General features: G+C 46.6%; 5 protein-coding genes across 5 annotated transcripts; 1 reads left to right on the top strand and 4 right to left on the bottom strand.

The window, feature by feature from the left end:
- Positions 1–167: 167 nt before the first annotated feature.
- Positions 168–912, bottom strand: N7447_006442 (putative oligosaccharyl transferase subunit Dad1; the record flags this gene model as incomplete). Its single annotated transcript, XM_057230704.1, has 3 exons — positions 168–234; positions 333–514; positions 658–912. The coding sequence occupies 3 exons, from the start codon at positions 910–912 to the stop codon at positions 168–170; spliced, it is 504 nt and encodes a 167-aa protein (XP_057085794.1).
- Positions 913–1,403: 491 nt separating this feature from the next.
- On the bottom strand, positions 1,404–3,914 carry N7447_006443 (putative C6 transcription factor; the record flags this gene model as incomplete). Its single annotated transcript, XM_057230705.1, has 2 exons — positions 1,404–3,263; positions 3,318–3,914. 2 exons carry the CDS (start codon positions 3,912–3,914, stop codon positions 1,404–1,406), a joined length of 2,457 nt encoding a protein of 818 aa, XP_057085795.1.
- A 785-nt stretch (positions 3,915–4,699) lies between these two features.
- Positions 4,700–5,405, top strand: N7447_006444 (V-type proton ATPase 16 kDa proteolipid subunit; the record flags this gene model as incomplete). The annotated part of the gene is made up of 4 exons (XM_057230706.1): positions 4,700–4,829; positions 4,937–5,093; positions 5,177–5,280; positions 5,338–5,405. Coding segments are annotated over 4 exons (459 nt in total), but the record flags the coding sequence as incomplete, so codon positions are not given.
- A 581-nt stretch (positions 5,406–5,986) lies between these two features.
- On the bottom strand, positions 5,987–7,178 carry N7447_006445 (uncharacterized protein; the record flags this gene model as incomplete). The annotated part of the gene is made up of 7 exons (XM_057230707.1): positions 5,987–6,001; positions 6,054–6,185; positions 6,237–6,548; positions 6,608–6,752; positions 6,804–6,827; positions 6,895–6,904; positions 7,016–7,178. The coding sequence occupies 7 exons, from the start codon at positions 7,176–7,178 to the stop codon at positions 5,987–5,989; spliced, it is 801 nt and encodes a 266-aa protein (XP_057085797.1).
- A 4,209-nt stretch (positions 7,179–11,387) lies between these two features.
- On the bottom strand, positions 11,388–11,889 carry N7447_006446 (uncharacterized protein; the record flags this gene model as incomplete). Its single annotated transcript, XM_057230708.1, has 2 exons — positions 11,388–11,576; positions 11,830–11,889. The coding sequence occupies 2 exons, from the start codon at positions 11,887–11,889 to the stop codon at positions 11,388–11,390; spliced, it is 249 nt and encodes an 82-aa protein (XP_057085798.1).
- Positions 11,890–12,476: the final 587 nt, after the last annotated feature.

The raw sequence follows: 12,476 nt of genomic DNA on the forward strand, positions 1-12,476 counted from the left end.
TAGAGGATCAGATCAAGAATTGGCTAAAAAAATAGTTCCAACGCGGAAGGATATCTAAGAGGCAGCATTCACCACCCCATCTGAAGATCGAAACGAACCAACCCCAGACAGAAAACAGAATGAGCTAGCATGTTATTTGAACGAAGCCTTCGAGGGCCGAGCACAGCTCAGTTGATAAAGTTGACGCAGAAAAAGTGTAGGATCAAGCTTCCGAAGATGTAATCGGCGAAGGCCCTAGAATTAAAGATTAGCATACGTATTCGTAGCCCTGCGAAAGCAATCATGACGTAGAACATCACCACACAAAGACAAGAAAGGAAAAAGAAACTCACCTCTCATGTGAAATACCCGTCCCCTGCTCTTCACTCTCATCTGCAAAGCGCGCATTCTTCCCCTTGGAGCTCGGCTTCGATGCAGAACCAGTACCGCTATCGCTAGTTTGCATGCGCAGACTCGCCGTAAGAACAAATTGACCAACAGCAGCACTGAAGCCACTGAGGAAAGCATTGAAGGGCTATATGGGAGGGATATTGTTAGTTATTGGTCTATAGATTTCCAATTGCAAGTCACACACGCCGTATAGACAAGACAAGACCAGGGAGAGGAATAAAAGCAAAAGAACCCAAACAGCATTTGCCAGCCATAGCTTAAACTTACATAGTTTCCAGCTAGAACACAGTACACGAACTGCAATCCACCAACAAGAACCAAGAACGCCATGAAGGCATCGAGGAGGAGTGTCCGCTGTGGTGTTGTGGATGCATACTGCTGCCAGACATGGCCGGCGATTTCAGCGGCTGAGGCATTGGCCTTGAGGGTGTTTGGGCCTGAGGAGAGTTTCGGTGTTGTGATCGCGGGTGTGGGCGTGGAGGCCGCGGAGGTAGTTGAGGCCGCGTGGCGCTTGGGAGCCATGATTTTGGGGTTTGGGGGATCGGTGATGTTTGGGTGTGTATAGTTGGTAGTGTATGAATTTCACAGAGCACGGATGAAGATCCCACTGGAGAATTGGTGCAAGGACGGTAGATTGGCGGACAATGGCGGAGTGGAGGGTGGTGGTGATGCCAGCTTGGAGCTTGTTATCACCGTGGTCACGTGGTGGAGTACATCCCGATTTGGAAGTATACAATCAAGTGATAACGAGAATTCTATTTGTTTGATGATTTAATCATTAGGTAGAATAATTAACTGATTGATTGAGATGGTGTTTTTAATTTCATATTGTATTTGATGTTGGGTATACAGTATTGTTACAATACAACGTCGCCGATATAATGCATAAAAGAGGAGAGGAGTATAAAAACAGTGAGGGGAGGGATATCATCCAGTAATCAACGCCATAAATCATCATATCATTAATAGCCAAAGCCTCAGGCGAGAAAAAAACCCCCCTGATTATAAAAAGGCTAAGCAGACCATTCGGTAAAATTAGTTGCGTTGGTTGGTTGAGAATTGTCATTTTCAATATCCATCTGGAAATCACGCATGACTTGATCCCATTCCTCCCAGCTGAGTTGACCGGCATCGGGAAAAGGAGTCTGACTCAAGAATGGATTGCTCATTCCTGTGGTGTAGGGCAGGCTTGCGGACAAGCTGGGTGCCGAGATATTATTCTGGGCTGGTGGAGCATCGAATATACCGTTTGATGTAGCTAGGATATTTGTGTCAGGGAACATGTTTCGGACAGCACCCAACGGTCCATTGCTGAGGTCAATATTGTAGTCTGAATCATATATAATTGGTGCTGCTGGGTCAGATGGATCTGTCGAGGGCGAATCCAGCATCCCCATTGGTATATGAACCCGGGGAAGAACGTGACTATCGAGGGTATTTTGAATGGGCTCTACTGTGGCTGGCACCGGTCCAAAAGTAGATAGCAATTCTTGCCTCTGCTTGGACCGGGTAGCAGCAGCTCTTTTCATCAAGGCGGCGAGCGGCCGCCACAGCATGCCCTTCTTATGTGTGGCCTGCGTGGCCCATTCCGCGTAGATCGCACTGACAGCGCTCCAAGCTCGATCTGAAATAGGGCAAATTGGGCGGACACATATCTCAGACAGAACGAATGCGATTCCGTGCCATTGCATATTGGTCCGGAACAGCCAGCCCCATTTGGAGGTCTTGGGATCAGCTTCAAGCAAGTGGCCAAACTCGAGGACCTCAATTGCAGTCAGAAACAAGCTCTCTCTCGTTGCTTGTGACACATTACTTCCGCGGCTTTTTCGGGTCATTGGGTGATGGAGGATCAACCATAATTTAGCCAGAATCAGACGCCCAACTGTGGCGGTGCACCACTGCATGGGGATGTTCATATCACAGTGTCTGATATACCGTTGCTCACATCGTTCACTGATAATCTGAATCATCCGCCCGGCACGATCTATGGGCGGTAGACTGTTAGGTAAACGAACCTGGGGCCCGGGACACACGTAATTTGCTCTTCGCAAAGCGCTCGTGATCTCACAGCGAATGAGGCAGAATGTAACATCCGTGTAGCCTTCCCGCTCTTCTGGGGCTGTCTCCATGTCGGGCGACAGGTCATCGTCATTGATATTTAATGGCAGCCGAGTATCATACATGCTCTCGTGAATAAGTGGGTCCGTCCCATGGTCTTCAGATGAGCGCACATCCAACAGTGAGATATGCCACCACAATCGGCGTCGCATCTCCGTTTCAAACGGTTTCAGAGCGAAATTTGTGCCATCCCGGTGTAAACCCAAGCTCTGAGAAAGGCGTAATACGATCGAGGTCATGGACCACACAAACTTGCTATCATCTTCTCGTCGCACGCATACCAAGAATAAGACAGCGGCTTGCAGAAGAACCAAGCTTTGTGTATTCAAGAACCCAGCTTTCGCCAACGCTTGCTCTGTAGCAAACCTGTACCGCTTAACGGCAATAGGTCGCGCTTCGCCGAACTGGGACAAGCACTCATCCGGCTTCATGCTGACAATGCTGCAAAGATACATGGCAAATAACAGTGCCTCTGAATTTTTGTCCAGAGTATCTGGGTTCCGTGCTGCCTCGGCAAACAGATTTTTGGCAGTCGGTCTGTGTACGATGGTGATCAACGGAGCCACATTTTCCCAATATTTTTCCCAAAGTATTGAGACCTTGAAAATGGAGGGATGAAACTCTCGAAGAGACTGTGAAAGTGAGTAAAATCCAAAAAGGAAACCGTCATGTGAGCCCGAGTGAGAGGACTCCGGTGAAGGCGTGTCATCTTCCTCTGACGATGAATGATCAAGGAGATCTTGTAGTTCCTCGATCTAAAACATGTTAGTACAAAGGAGGCTAATAGTAAAAAAAAGAGGGATTTTTACCTCGTCCCCAAGACTAGCCCAGAGCCGATTGCTGACATATCGACTCCGGCCTTCATCAATGACCAAGCGTCCAAATTCATTCTTAAACTTATTGGGAGCAAGTTTCTTCGGATCTGATTCTTCGAACGGACAGGGAGCCTGGTTCGGTGGCTCAGTCGAAACAGAAGATGGCTCGGTCGAAACAGAAGTGGGCGCAGTCGGTTCACTCCGAACGGTCGAAGATCCAGTTGTAGAAGAAGACGCCTGAGTTGAGGTCGATGCACCTTCTGTATTACCACTGCCCCTAAGATGATCAATGACACCTTCCAAGCGACGCAACCGCGAAAGCAGCTCCGCGTCCGGTGGACGCTTTGATTTCCGCGGGGCACGACCAGGAGGAGGAAAGATGCAGTCGATGCCGGCTTTGGTACAATTTGAACACGGAGACCTCTTATTGCACCGGACTTTCCTGCGGCGGCAGGTCACACAGCTGCGAGAGGTCGAGCTCGGGGGTTCCGTAGCTACGTGGCGGGGAGCGGTCAAATTAGGCAGCGAGGTATTCGGAGAATTATTGACAGGAGAGAGATTTGGCTCCGGAGAAGCTGAAGGGAACGACATAGTGCTGAGACAAGGAAGTCAGGTTTTCCCTCATTCTTTGAAGCCCAGTATTTTTTTTTGGCAAAAAAACTGGCCAAAAATTGTAATCGCATTTCCATATCAACCTCTCAAGGTTACTTACTAATCGACTTCTTAACCCGCAGATCCCACCCGCGTTCAAGGGTCTGTTCCACAATACAAAGTACATGTATACAATTCAAAAATTTGAGTATCTTTTATATGATACGCACATACAAAAGATACAAAGCATCAATATTCTAAATGTACATTTTGTACTATGGGTTTACCGTAAAAAAGATGCCTAAATCTTGGAGAGACTCAGCTGGCATCGGACTATGTACGGAGTTAGCGCCTGCTGCCTTCTATATAAGTTTGGGTAGACTTCCGAGTTGGCTTGGGAAAATCTGTCTCCAATATTACCACTCAGACCTCTTCTTAGTTGACTTGCATCGATAATATCCATCTCTTAAGCTGTCCGCCTCAAGCACTCAAACAGCGAAATCAATTAGCAAAATGGTTTCAGAACTGTGGTAAATAAAGCTCGTGGACGGGCATTTCATCTGATCCCTTTTAATTACAATATGTTTCTCTGCACTTCTAATGTCTTGCTTGATCTATACTCACCAAATCTTCTCTTAGTCCTGTCTATGCCGTGAGTTTGCCCTCCCTCGTGGCTGCTTCGAAGGGGGCGACCTGAGCCTCAGCTAAAGCTCATGTCCGAGGTCGTCCCTATTTGTGTCTAAACTCACTGCTGCGATTCAAGCGGCTAACTCTGGGACCCCTAGCCATTTTTTGGCTCCATGGGCTGCGTCTGCGCAATTGTCTTCACTTGCTTCGGTGCTGCCTACGGAACTGCGAAAGCTGGCGTAGGTGTTTGCGCGACGGGTGTTTTGCGACCTGACTTGATTGTAAGGAGTATGTTACCCCCAAATTCCGGAAGAGTTCGTAGAAAGGGTTTGCCGTTAAAGATGAATCGTTTTTTTACTCAAGAATGTGACGCTAATTTAGAATTGGTTTAATAGACATAGTTCCGGTCGTGATGGCTGGTATTATCGGGATCTATGGCTTAGTCGTCTCCGTTCTTGTTGCGAATGATCTGAAGCAGAATCTCTCCCTATATACAGGTTTGAGCCAGCTTGGTGCGGGTCTCTCCGTTGGCCTTGCCGGCTTAGCGTCTGGGTAAGTTGTGTAACAGGTAAGTCCTGTGTGTAACAGGTAAGTCCTGGGACATAGCTAATATGATCCTTTTAACATGCTTTTAGTTTCGCCATTGGTGTCGTTGGTGATACAGGAGTTCGTGGAACAGCTCAGCAGCCAAAACTGTATGTCGGCATGATTCTGATACTCATCTTCGCTGAAGTTCTTGGTAAGAACTGGATCATATCTTCTCGAAATATGAAGAATTAGAAGCTAATACGTGAAGAAGGCCTGTACGGTCTAATCGTCGCCCTTCTCATGAACTCGCGCGGGAGAGATGCCAGGGATTGCTGAGAGTTTTCCCATGGATTCCTTAGCCGGCCCTAAAACCTGGGACCGGAAAGAGGATTGTTGGGGCGGTGGAATACAGACATGTGACTGGCTGATTATAACCTTGGATCCAGGCATTTTAAATGCTATGACCTCAAGACTCAGCACCATGGCCTACAAGGCTCGGGGCTCCGGCGGAGCCCGAGCTCTCGGGAGTCCCCGTCCCTTTTGGGCCAAGGGCCGTTGTTTCCGTTGGCTCCGATCACATACATGACATGACCCATGGAGATAAAGATATGAATAGACATCTAGTTTTATATGTACATCCTCTGTCACCAGATCCAGCTCAAATATACCAACGCCAGATATATGCAAAAAAAAAAAAAAAAAAAAAAAAAAAAAACATGTATGCAAGGAATGCGCTCGGTGGTCTACTCATACCTCGTCCATGTGGGCACGAATGAGGGCAGAAATGTGTATAGGTAAGTGCACGATCCTCGTCAAAGGAAGCGCTTGGATTTACGCCTAACGAGAATCAGCCAATAATCCATGTGAAATACGATAGCTTTAAAACTCACGTCGCGGACTCCCAAATCTTGGTCCGTTCATTGAAGATGTAACTAAAATGAGTTAGTCAACCAAACTAACATCTATTATGGAACAATTTAGGACTTGCCCATAAAATCTTGTTCGGGTGAGTGCCACTGGGCCATATTCTTCTTCGAGAATATATGTATAAGCATATGGAACTTTGACCGGAACACCCTCGAAGAAACTGTCACGCAGTGGGAAAATGTCACTCTCCTATATTACCCGTTAGCAAGAATAGAAAGACAGCACGAACAGATAACTCACGTCATAGTTATGCTTATCCTTGCACATTAACGCTTCCGGACGGCCATTCAACCGCTTAGCCTCATCCTTGCGGACAGCAGTGATATCAATGAAAAGGCCGGACGACATATCAATCCAGCGGGCATCAATCTTATTCAAAGTGTCTCTCTCCGATTTGACGATATAATTGGGATTGACCTCGAGCATGTATGTACGGCCACCATCGACGTTGGGGAGGTCAAAATGATGCTCGGTCATGTTATAGTATTCTGCCAAGAAATGAATCGTTGGCTCCGAGATCTGCACGTCCAGATCGTCGTCCCACGGGAAGAGCTACATAACTGGTTAGGTGGTTTGGTTCTCTTTATAATTCGGGACGTCTATGATCCCACCTTCTGGTTCCACCACCAGGCCAAGAGAGTCCCATGCATGATCCACGTCTCTCCGCCAATTGTGTTCATTGTTGTGAAATATGTCTGGATTAGGTCCGAGAGATATGAAATGACTTGGGTATCTGGGAGACTGGCATTGGCGTATCTGAGAAGCGTTAGCATATCGGGGTTGGCAATGAAGAATGAGCGAGCGTACCGGCCGTCATAATGATGACCGAAGCTGAATATTGCAGGTTAGTTTTGACTATTTCCGGTAGCATTCACAAAAAGGAAGATTCTCGACATACTCTGATTCATCTGTGGGGTCCACGCGAATCAGTTAAGATTCACCAAGGGCTCCATGCTTCATAGCCTTATAAACCAGGCTGTGGGGTTGTAGATCATGATCGACGGAAGAATTGCACTTACGAAAGTATTTCTCGTTTGGTATCTCACGTTCACTTTTATATTCTTTTGTTATATTCTTTCGGACGCTCATGAAATTCGGTTTTGTATCTCCGCAGACTCCCGAAATTGTAGTCGCCAAAAGGAGCCCATAGAGCCACAAGACTCCGGTGACCGGAGAGCGCATTCTGTAATGGATATTCACGAATTCTGCCAATCCATGCTCCGGGTATCAATATGTATAACGAGTCTTGAATTGCGCGGTGATAGATTCGAGCTGTACTGTAGTCTCTTCCAAGATGGACGTCCGGGGATCACGCGGGAGACGGTAATTTATACTGTAGGATAAGAGAATGTGGGGAGAATAAGGGAAAATAAGAGATTAAAAAGAGTGTAAGAGGTAAAAAAAATGAATTTGCAGGAGATATAACAGTTTTGACCTGGCTAGCAAACCATTAGAACTTCCAATTTCCACCGGAGCTTAACCATTGTTAAAAGTCCACCAGGTCTGATTGGCCCTTTAGCCTAGAAGTCGTCAGCTCTTTAGATATAGAAAACCCGGCATTAAAACATCACAATCGAACCGAGCGGATCCATGGGTCGAATCAGCAGAGTCTGCAATGTTCCACCATAGAACTTGCCCCACATGGAAATGAGCTTGTCTTCAGTCGCGTGGGTAATGTTGGCAAAATTGTGTTTGTCTGACGCAAATTCCACGCTGATATGCCCCATGGCTGACCTGGACGCGCACCCCTCTAACGCTATATCCATTGGCGTCCCCAAACCTGAGACTGCGGGAGACAGGTTGGCTGTTTGAATATAAAGTGGCGCTTGGAAAATGATTTGAGGCATACGCGGCCTCTCCTATAGCATCACTTCAGTTGGTTGACCGCTGCGCGGCCCGCACAGTTGATGGATATAAGGTTGAGCATGGTTCGCTCTCAACGAAGAAATTATCTTCGCCAGCTACTTCGGCCGAGCTTCAGCTTAAAGCATGATCCGTCAAAGATACCGGCTCTGCATCCGAACGAACTCCCACCCGTCCCCAGCAATGATCTCCCACGTTGCTGCTATGCGTTGTAGCAACGCAAAAGACCCATCATCTGCATATTAGAGGATGGAGGGTAGATCACCCCCAGACTCGATGATCAACAGCAGCGAATCGTAGCTCATTTCGGAACCCAAAGCGCCGAGATTCTGCACGGCTTCAAGTTGGCCAATCATGCAATAGTACGCAAGTAAGCCTTTCTGCTGGGCACTGGTCGCCCCTTAAAGAGATCCCAAAGCCGAGCCTCAATTTCGATCGACGGGTCTTCCCGCTTGCGACCATAGCAGGAAGGTATTGAAGACCAAGTTTTCATTTTTTTCCATTTCGATTTCTTCAGTTTTAGTCTTGACTCCCGGCGTCGAGTAAAAGTGGATCGGGTTTCTTTCCCCGTGGTAGCCACTGTGCGACCGGAAAGAGTTGAATTAGTCCTTTCCACGTCGTCGTAGATAATGCCTGCTGGTAGTAGAATAGAAGTCAATGACTAGAAGTAATGGAACCAAGGCGGCCCCTTCAATTGTCATTTGGGCCAGCCTTGAAAGTGGAAGTGCTGGATGTGTCGGAGTCATCTACACCTTCAGTTTACCACCAGGCCAAAAAGGTGCACACCTCCTTAGTAAGGACAACTGGTGTACCTAATTCTCGTGCCGACAGGATGTGAGTGCCTTAGGCCGCAAGTGTAATCCTTGGAGGGTACATCCCAGGTTGTACATGGGAAAGTCAAATTAAGCCTCTTCTTTCGCTCTACCATCTACGTACCTATAAACCCGAGAAGAGGGGGGGCATCTCGAATATATTTGAACAGAATATCTGAAAAGACCACTGAGAAGACCACTGAGAAGATAGTTCAAGAGGTTTGTCTCTTTTCCTAAGATGGATCTCCCTCCTTCCCTTCTTGTCACCATTGTTTAGTGTCCAAGAGGAGGTACTTCTGGAGTCGGTCCCTTCCACATGAAAGATTCAACTAGTTCGATTATACTATAGAGTCACACCCAGATCACCTACCAACCCTCTTGACTTGACGCTTGTGTGGCCAAATTAGCCAGGGAGGCACCGTCGCTGCAATACGATGCTGAGCGAGAATAGCCGCTAATGAAGGAGGTTTCAGCTTTGCTGTGGAAATGTGTGCAGAGATGGCAGAAATGAACGACAAGATCAAGAACCTCGAATCTTATTGCCAGAGCCATATATGGATCTCCGGGAACGGGCCATCTCCATCCACATGGGTGCGAGATACGTTTAATAAAGACACAAAACCTCGGAAGGAGGAAATCCACAGACTAAACAAGAATATCATCCACGGTAACGTGCGATCGGATGCTGTGGTAGTAACCGAGCGATATAGGAAAAGCAGCACCGAATGGCGACATTTCCATACTCTATATGCCTCACCCCGGACAATGTGAATGATCTCGGTATTATCTACAAATTCCCTTAGTGCTCCTTTTATTGCCAATACGTTCTAGGCCAACATAATTACTACAGATCTCTGCAGGCCTTGATAGAGCAGCCTCCATCCTGCTCAATGACGCCCGGACAAGCCTCCCCAACGAGGCGATGGGGAAGAGATGCGAGAATCTTGTCGCCCTGTTGCTGAAGGAGAGACACGAATTTGTGGGCACGAGTCGTCTGGGGCTGAAGAGTGACAGCATGTTGTTTTCCAGGTTGCAAGGGCAAAACAAAACAAATATTCACCTTTACAGCCTTCTATGTAGAATGTAATACTTGTAAATAATTTCAGCAGAAAGAAGCGAGCTGTCACAAGAGCAACGCTAATTCCCATAGATGTGTGCGTCCGCTTCACACGGACATCGCCGTGTCAGCAATCCGCGCTAAAACGCTTGTCAACATATAGAGGTGTGGATACGAGGGGTTCAATTAGTTCGCATTATAATTTACCAAGCAGAGGGACCGCATGAGTTTCCTCAATGGACCAGCATTAATATATGTATAGATTGGCTGATTGGTCTTGGAAATCACATCCTACAGCTTCAATCTACATCCCGCCATAACACATGTTAAACAACACCTCTGCCCGAATGTTCCATAGAGCCCCACTTGTCCGGCATACCGAGAAAATCAGCTTATCTCAAGGAAGACTAGCCAAGTTCACTGTCACATGCTTATAGATAGATGTTCTAGCTTATCCACTTGGTTTATGGCGTGTCAAGTGTTTGCAGGTTAACAATGCCCTGTAGTGGACAACAATTGAATTTTGCAATTGTGGAGATATACTATGTAGGGAATTCAACAGCTATGTTATACTATTTAAATATTATTTGGGACAATATTAAGCTATCCCGGTCAGACTACAATAACACTCTGTTCAAAGGATTCAGCCCACGGTGTTACTTCGCCGAGACAACCGGGGGTACTCGGAGAATTGGCTGGCGGCATTTCCACACCACTTTTTGATGAACACCCTTATATACCTAAAAAAAAATCACAGACAAACTATATTTACGTACCAAACGTACTCAAATTTATTTCCCTCAAATATCCCACAAATAGGAAGCTATAGCGAGAATAAAGGGGGGCATGAACCGATTGGGCAATCGGTCGTAAGCCGTCGGGCACTTTCGATGGGCCAATGGACTACTGCCAATACTAACGGACTCTCAATCAAGGATTCTGGTGGAGATAAAGTGAAATAATGATTCGCCATGTTTAGCTTTATGCTTTCAATATTCATCACAGTTTCATTTATAAGGGTAATTTGGTATCTCCGAGGACACGCTGGTGCCTGTTTCCCTAAGCCAGCTGCAGCCAGGTACAGCCCTAGAATATATTAAGGTAGATCACTCTAATAATACCCCATGTATGTACCTATACCGGATTTTAGATCTTCCTCGTCTGGTGCCGCTTTATGAGGCTCATGTGCTGACTGTATAGACATAGTGCCCTGGAGCCTTGGGGCCCTGGATATGCCCCCGGGCCCAGGGCCCACTTGGATGATCGTGCCCAGTAAACACTTCTAAACACAGAAATTCAGAAATTATGTATCTTTTGTATGGATTGCACACACCAAATATACTTCCAAGGTTGGGCACAATATGGCTATGAATGTTCTCGACCTCCAATCCAGCCAAAGGAAGGGTGATGGTACTTAGATATGATATAGGCCTAGCTCAACCGATTTAATACTAGGATTAATTTTCGATAGCCTCGCAATCTAGTAGGCATCTCACAGCCTGGAACTCTAGTTGTTTGAGAGCTAGTATCCTGTATTCCTCCTCTAGCACCTCACATTAGGTCTATAGCTCATCGTTCTTTCTATCCCGATCGGTATTAGAGGACGCCTATATCGCTATCGATACCCATAAAACCCGTAATCTAGAGGGGAACTTGCCGCTAGTGATCTGGGCTTCCGTTGCCAAAGGCGTAGCGGGTATTGCCGTCGAGGTATCGATCACGAGTGATCTCGGCATTGATCCTTATTCCTTCATACTTCTCATTCGGGTCCTCATCGTAGCAAGTACGAAGCCAGGCTGCCTTCATGTTACCTTCGTAATTTCCACTGACGTTCTGCTCATGGATTGACTAGTGAATACCGAGAATTTGGATTTGCTCCTTTGTTAATTTAGGCGAGCTTACGCCGGCAAGAACTGAGTGCGCTCGGAGATAATTATAGACCTAACCAAAAGCTAGTAAAAAGTAGAAGAAATAAGCGATACCTCTTAGTATTTTCAGACTAGTTGTCCATATTATGAGGCGCTTCCCCTCGGGCCTACCTCCCTGCTTGGGATTGGCTGAGGTAAGAATATCCGTGTATAATATGAAGAAACGGGCGTACTGTGACATAGTTATCAAATGGCGAGGTACCGTATTGGGCCTCTTCAAGGTCTTCCTGCATTGTAATAGGCTGCCTTAGGCGGGAAACTGGTCGTTGGGGTCTAAATAAGAGTGTATAAAGGTGGCCGAGCCTGCGCGGAATACAGGGCAAAGGGGCCAATCTTCATGTACATTGTGGTATCTTGTACTCCTGGTTTTCGGTCTTTGGGTAACTCTTCCTCGCATTGTAATAAAGACCGTAAGCCGTGGAGCAATCCGGGTTACCAAGATCGGTTAGTTAATCATTCAGTGCCTCACAAATCAGGCCATATATAAAAATCAGATTTCCCCAAAAAGCAGCCAGGGGGAAAACACTAAAAAAGACCTAACAGTAAAATTACTCTATGTATTTTATATCTAGCGTTCTTACCCTCTCCACTTCTCCAGTTCCCTGAGCATCTTTTTGTTTTAAGCTTCTGATTTTCTAATTTTCACATGATAATCCCAGAGTTTCCCCATACATACCCTTGAGGCATCGAAATCTATCGGATCCTTTTTGTTCGACTTTCCATGTTCCCCCATTGCATTTCCACTCGATACAATGACTCGAAATACACAGTAACTACTCGGACGTACCATTGAGGCCTAATTTATGGGACCCAATCTCTC

This window comes from Penicillium robsamsonii, assembly GCF_028829455.1.
Source record: "Penicillium robsamsonii strain IBT 29466 chromosome Unknown utg000003l_segment0_segment0, whole genome shotgun sequence".
Classification (NCBI taxonomy): domain Eukaryota; kingdom Fungi; phylum Ascomycota; class Eurotiomycetes; order Eurotiales; family Aspergillaceae; genus Penicillium; species Penicillium robsamsonii.